We start from the raw sequence: 7,217 nt of genomic DNA on the forward strand, positions 1-7,217 counted from the left end.
TCCCCCTCCGATTCTCAACTGACTCCGTATTGAGGAGAATGAGAGGTTAACACGCCGCCCTCCCCTCGGTTCTCTACGTTTCACCACTCGGCGCCCGTGGAGGGAGGATTGGAGGAGGTGCGAGGAGGCCAGGAAGAGGTCGCCAGTACCCGGGTAGGGAAAGAGAGCAGATCGGCGGGAGTGGGGCTGGAGAGGGGCAGAAGGAGAGGGGAGGGAGGAGTCGCTGAAGGGAGGATAAAGGAGAGTCTGTTGGAGATTCCACGAACATTCGGACCGAGGCTTCCTAAGCAAAAGGAAGCGTCAATCTCCCTCTCACGGATACATAACATGCTAGCGTTCTGTTGTGCTGTGTAGTGAGTTGTCGGAAGCATCCTCGGAAACATCCTTTGTTGTCCTCAGTGTTGCGTAGATATCAGCGTCCTCTCCCACATTAAAGAAACACACACGGGCCTGATCCGTCATCTTTGATTGGTCGAGTGTCACGGCCAATATCTCTCTCTGAGGCTCTCAACACCGAAACCCGTATCCACACCCCTTTGGTCGATACAGTGAAATCGACCGCATCTCTGGCCCGGTCCACCAAATGATCGAGAAGACGACGATGCGGGTTTCGATCGCTTTCATGATAATCGTGCTCGTCGCTTGCTTGGTCGTCAGCGTCGTGGCCAGGTACCGTCACCACTCCAACGGGGATGCGGGCGGTGGCAACGGCTCCCACCTCACGGCCGCCGAGCGACATTCCCGCAGCCGAGGTGGCAGGCGCGGGCATAAGGATCCCCTCGAAGATGCCTTCATCGCTCACATGGACCGCGTGAAGGACTTCCGCTGCCGGAACCCATTCCCCAAAGCCCTGCCCGTGCAGTCAGTGAGGATGAATACGGACCCGGACCACATATTGCAGCCCAAAATTACCGTACTGCACCGGTGCGAGGACTCTTCCGGTTGCTGCCTCAACAGTTTCCACTCGTGTCAACCGATAAAACTGGAGGAGGTCACACTGGTAATCCAGGTCTACCATATCCAGGAGAAGAGGTTCAGGTACGAGGAGGTGATAGCGACCAACCACACGCAGTGCGGGTGCCTTGAGAGATCGTTCCAACCTAAGTGATGCCCTATTTTCTCCGGGTTAGTTAAATTGTGTTCCCCACCGTGTGTGTGCGCCCCCGGTGTGCTGTGGTGAGAGGCCAGGGTGTATACTTGAACTTCTGGTGGGGGAAGGGGGTCACGAGTGTGGTGTGCCCCATGCATCTATCTCGAATTCCTTGGAATATGAAATCTCGAGGGAGAGAGAGAGAGAGGGAGCGAGTTTTCCTCCTATAAACACCATTCCCCAAACAAAACCCCAAGGACGCAAGGAACTTTCATATGTGTGTAGGTCCGCGACGCGACGTGGGGCGGAAAAGGGTCGGCGAAGTTTTTGAAGGAATGCCCATGACGAGAGAAATGAATGCAGTATATATAATTATGTGCTTGTTGGTGGAATGAAAAAAAAACAAAAGAGAGCGACGTGGTGGGAGGGAGCGCTGGCGGAGAACCCGTTCGCAATGGCGAATGCGAAAGACGAAAATTTCTTTCGAAGGTCGGAATTCAGGAGAGAGCGTGGTCTTTAAAAGACAGCCAACGGCAAATATGGGTGTATGTACTATATATACGTACGTATATAGCCATACCTGTTTTTCTATGTCTACATCATGGCACTGCGTAGCACCAATAAGGCGTCTTACCGGCATCTAATCATGCCTAGTGTGATTTAACACTGGGCATAAAATCTATAAAATTAAGTTTCTCATAATTTTTAGCAGCGGTATATTTTTGTAAAATATTTCAAATAATGTAGAGACATGATTTGCGGTATTTCAGAGAGATGCCCTTCTCTACGCATACGACAGCAGACGTTGGCATCAAGAAGGACAATGGCCAAGGTTAGATGAGATAATGGTACCCTAATAGGCTGTGTATAATGAAAAAAATGAGAAATACTTTCCCTCAATCGCTCGGTCGGATACAGTTATTCAAAATGAAAAATAACATCTTAAAAAATCTGTTCTACCGTTGATCTCTCTAATTTTATTGAAATGATCTCACCTACCTTCGTCCTATGGGTGCTAATAATATATTTTTAACATATTCGCTAAAGAGAATATCCTTCCAATTTATGCATGATATTTAATCTGTATTGACCTTCGCTCGTTGAGTGGTTCCTAACCATGTTCCTCTAATGATCTTGATACTCCACTCAGTTTATCATATCAGAATTTCAAAGGCACGGTAGCTCCTTTGGGCTGCACACAGTCAAATCCCGTAATCAATCCAACTTCATGAGGATGCCATTCATATACTGGCAGCATATTATATATGAGGCATAACCTACGAAAGATGACATCGCTCTTTCACCTTCATTCCACACTCCTCATTTTACTCTAACTCTCTTCTAATAAATTCTAATTTCTGGCTAGTTTGTCCACATATGTTTCAGCCAGGAGAGATCATAAGTAAGGGAAATGCCTAAGTACTTCATCGAGTCTACGCTTTCTATTATATCATTTCTGATGCAAGAGGTATTCGAAAGGGAATGGCTCAAATTCCGAAAATTCATCACCACATCTACATCTCCACAAATCCCAAAAACCGCCGCATTGGCGTGTGGCATGGGGTGTTAGGTCGCCAGCCATGCATGTACAATCCGCTATACATATTAGTCTGGTACATACCACAATACCGTAATTCTGATTTCTAAGGAGCATACTTTCGTTTAACAGCATTAAGGTCATCTTCTAAAGGCATTTGCTCATCCGGAATCTGATATCTCAGTAGACCACTGCGTCGTCGCAAATTATCGATTCTTACTATTATCGACGGAGTTACATGTACAGAGATGCATATATTTCCGTCGATTTTTTTATTTGATCACGAGGACTCGGGACGAAATATGCTTTCGGACCACGTGGACCCATTCGGAGACTGATTTCTTGGATCACACTTCTCCACATGCCTTTGTAGTCGGGCAGTCAGTCAGTACTGGAAGCACCAAGGTTCTAAATATATGGTAACATACTTGCTGGTTCATTGAGCATCGAAATTTTTTTTCACGTATGGTGTGAGACGGTTTTTTCATGTGATGTGCATTTCTGGTGTGGATGTAACCCCTGCCACACACCTTCCCGGGACTTGCAGGGAATGATATGGATGTAGATATGTCGGAAGAGGTTATATCCACCATGAAAAATAGTCTATTTCTGTCCTAATATATTTTGTCAGTTTTGTAATGTGCAATCCATCTACATCATTTACAATTCATTTTTTTGTATAAACTTTTGTGTTCAAGTCGTTACCTAAATTGATTTCTGGAAAAGAAAGAGTGAAATCAGGGGGAAGAGGTTGAAAACCCCTTGGAGAAGACTGAAAATGCAATGCTGCAATGAATGAATGTCATGGTATTATCCACCTTTACGTGGTACTGATAATGTTTATATCACGTAGCTCTGGATGTAATACAAAGAAGCCATTATGTTCAGGTTCTTTCCTCCCTATTTATGTATATATTTGTGATGGATGCACATGTCTTTTACAAAAACAGTGCACCTTCCATTGTTAGACCATGACTAGTATTTATTTTACTCGAGGGACTATTTTAAACTTCCTCCACAATTTCAGAATGCTCAAAGGCAATACATTTGCCCATAATTTATGTACAGAATATGTGCTTCTATTTAACTGTGTCATTTGACTCACATTGTTGAAAAGAAGACAGCAATACAAATACCTGTTAATTTGTTTTTTAAACGGAGAAATGTCATGTTGATTTTCCACGTGCGAAACTAAATATATAATTTTAATAAAGAACATATTTACTTAAACTGAAGTTTTCCTTTTTATATGTGTTACCGTGCCCTTTCACACGCCGCCTGTGTCCTTGAATAATTGGCTGCAAATATTAATGGGTGGCTTCACGGGCGGCCTCCCTCGAAGCCGAGGAATAAATGTGAACAGATTCGAGTGAATAAGGTCACCGCAGGAGGTCGCCTTCGTTTAGCATACGGCATCGAGAATGGCCCGGGCGCATGACGTTCCTTCATCGGAGACTCCTCTGATTGAGTGTGATTTTCAAAAAGGCGTGTGAAACTTGCGGATCGCTCCTTCCCTCGTCCCCTGGAGGTCACATTGATTTGCTTCAACGAAACGGTGAACAACCTGGGACGACCAGATATCACTTATCTACATCTACACGTACACAAAACCCAGCAAGCTGCCGCAAGGGCGTGTGGCGGGGGGTGAAATGATATTTTTGTGGCCCGCTTGGTCCCGGGCGTGGCCGAAGAGTGACCATTTGCTTAGAGTCCCTATTAAATTAGTTTGGAATTTTCCAGAGACTTCATTTTAAAGTACAACGCGTTTAACCGACTTGCGGCATCATCAGGTACAGGTTTCGTCCACATGCAGAAGTTGAATACGTATACATATATATATATGCGCCTAGGACAGAGGAGAGGGGCTGGCTATGGAGGAGGGAGAGGGAGGGTGGAAAGTTTAAGGTGGGGGTTGGGGTTTTTCGGGGGAGGGTAGGGAAAGGTCTTGGTTATGACGTGGCCTCTGGTGGGGTCACGGGCATGGGAGATGTAGGGACGAACGGGTACGTTGCGAGTGATTCAGGATACAGTATTATATATTATTGATTTAAAACTGTTTCTCATTTACTGATTAAATCCTCAAAATGCTTACATGTAAAATGATAGCATGAGCAGGTGCGCGTACCTAAGTGAAATGCATGAGTGTAGACTGGAGTCCTTTGATACATGGAATTGTAAATAGTGCTCATTTGAGAAGACAAACGAGGAAGTATTGATATGGAGGGTGAATCGAGTTAGTCAGGATCGAAAATTCGAATCAGGAGGAAGAGTGGATGAGAAGTACTAGATAAATACTCTCGGATAAGCAGGGCTCGTTACAGTATTGCTTGCCCTGCTCTGTTTTTTTTTAGCTTTTCCTTCCATCCCTCGTCTCTCGTTGTGGTGCTGGACGCCTCCGATGCCTGCAGCGTTGTGTCACATTCCCTACCTGTGTCTTTTGGGGCGGAGACCATGAGTTGCATGTCCATTTGATAGTAGAATTTCCCCTTCTTACTTTTCAATTATAATGTACACGTTATTTCATTGATTTTTACTTAACTATTAGGTGCATATACATGTGTATGTTAGTTGATAGTAAATTTATTTGTAAACCCGTAAGTTAAAATGTTTTTTTCTTGAAATCTACGCCTCTGTGATTGTAGGTTTGCATGAATTTGTCGGTTTTGCATGTGGTTGTATTCTCTTGTACAGGTTGTGACGTAACGCCCCTCACCACGCGACCCTGCGGCGGCTTCCGGGGTATTATGTAGATGTAACAATTACAGCTATTATGGAGGACGTTGCATTAATGGTTTCCAGTCGCCCTCTTCCACATTACCTTTAAGTTGATTGAGGGGAACGTAAGGCATGAATGTATGGAAGCATTGGATTAGATATACTAGTAGGTTATTTGATAAATTTTTACTACATTCTAAGGTGCATGTTTATGTTAGTTGAAAGTATATGTGTTTGTATGCGTTAAAGTTAAAAAGGGTTTTGCATGAATACATCTGCATGTACCTATAGTACCTCGCAAGCCGTCACAAGGGCATGTGGGGCCCCTTGCGGCGGCTTGAGGGTATTATGTAGATGTACACAATGTTAGGTAAATAGTAAATGGAAGATAAAACCCTTTATGAATAAAATGAAAGTAAAAAGGGACGTTTCAGGCGTGATATGGTAGAATATCATGATTAATGGAAAACTGCCAATTTTTAATTAATAAAATCAAAGTGTTGAAATTGTTTTTAGGGTAGAAAAAACTGTTTTTATTAAACTAATATTTCGAATGCGTTTTAAGAAGGCGCACTCATTATCATGGATTGAATGAAACGCTTCTCTATTCCAGGTAGAACAATAAAAACGGACAATACGTCATCGACATAAACACCCCGCGATCCACCAGAAAGATGATGTGTGGCAGGGGGTGCAAGCACCAGGTGGGAAGGTTGAGTGATAAAGGGGGAAATGGGAGAGGAAGAGAAAAGGAAAAAATACAGGTATTTAGTGAAAATCTATTGATTAACGTGCAAACGTATTCTATACATGATAGAGGAATACCCAAATCAAAACTAGGGTTAATTCTCCTAGCAAACTAGTTACTTGTCATGCGAAAAAATGGAATAACAATGAACCAAAACTATTTATACGACAGGCCTCCACCAAAACGAGAAAGGTCGTGCAGAACTAAAAAATAAGAAGGGGAAACTCCACCATCACATGGAAGTGTAACTCATGGTCCCCACCCCCAAAGACACAGGTGAGGATTGCGACACACCGCCTCAGGCCTTGCCCACTGAGAGAGACGAGGCATGGAAGTAGAAACTTGAAAACAACAAAACAGGGCAAGTAATACTGTAAGTGGAAGTCCCATGGGGTCATGTGGAAAGAGATTTGACAACAAAACATACGAGATTGGTGAAAGTGCATCCATTTGAGTAAAACTAATTATTCCCAAGATGCAGGGCGTACCGCCTTAGTAAATACGATGTAATCAAATGGTTCCCAAGTCGCATTCCTCTTGCCACCGTTAATTTTAATTAGGTCAATGACCTTTTATGTTGATCATAAGATTTTACCTATTTCTGTGAGTTCGTTTTTCCATTATTAACATTATCTATTAAAATATTAAACCTAGGCTTTCGCAAAGCATCTTAATCAGCTATAGACTCAACAACCTCTTGCTAACGGTAAGGATAAATATAATAATTTCTGAACAATGTGTGATTGATTTTTCGTTTTTTTAAATTTCTCTTTTGTAATTGAACCATGAAAATATTAATATTATATGTATTAAACATAATATCTGCTGTATTAGATAATTTTCTTACTAACATGAAAATTTTTAATTAATATAAAAAACTCTTTTACTGAATTTCTACAACAAATCAGTGGAATTGTTAATTACTTATGGTATTTAATGAGGGGGGAAAGAATAATGTAATAAGATCGATGTAGAATTTTTGCCTTAGCCCCCTAGTTGACCAATTTAAGCCTCATTTTGCCCAGACGTAATTATACCCTAGACGCCCTGCGTCCATAAAGCAATGAACGCATTTCTCGATTGCTATAAACAAAACGAGAAATGCGTTCTTTATTCTTTTAAGTCGG

The 7,217-nt window shown here is 42.7% G+C and overlaps 1 protein-coding gene across 1 annotated transcript; it reads left to right on the plus strand.

Moving 5' to 3' along the window:
• The first annotated feature begins 284 nt into the window (after window positions 1-284).
• On the plus strand, window positions 285-5,980 carry LOC139696430 (uncharacterized). Its single transcript, XM_071595192.1, has 2 exons — window positions 285-1,038; window positions 5,956-5,980. The coding sequence occupies exons 1-2, from the start codon at window positions 584-586 to the stop codon at window positions 5,957-5,959; spliced, it is 459 nt and encodes a 152-aa protein (XP_071451293.1). The 5' UTR covers window positions 285-583; the 3' UTR covers window positions 5,960-5,980.
• The last annotated feature ends 1,237 nt before the right edge of the window (window positions 5,981-7,217 follow it).

This window comes from Hetaerina americana, unplaced genomic scaffold (assembly GCF_022747635.1).
Source record: "Hetaerina americana unplaced genomic scaffold, ioHetAmer1.1.p SCAF_7, whole genome shotgun sequence".
NCBI classification, from domain to species: Eukaryota; Metazoa; Arthropoda; class Insecta; order Odonata; family Calopterygidae; genus Hetaerina; species Hetaerina americana.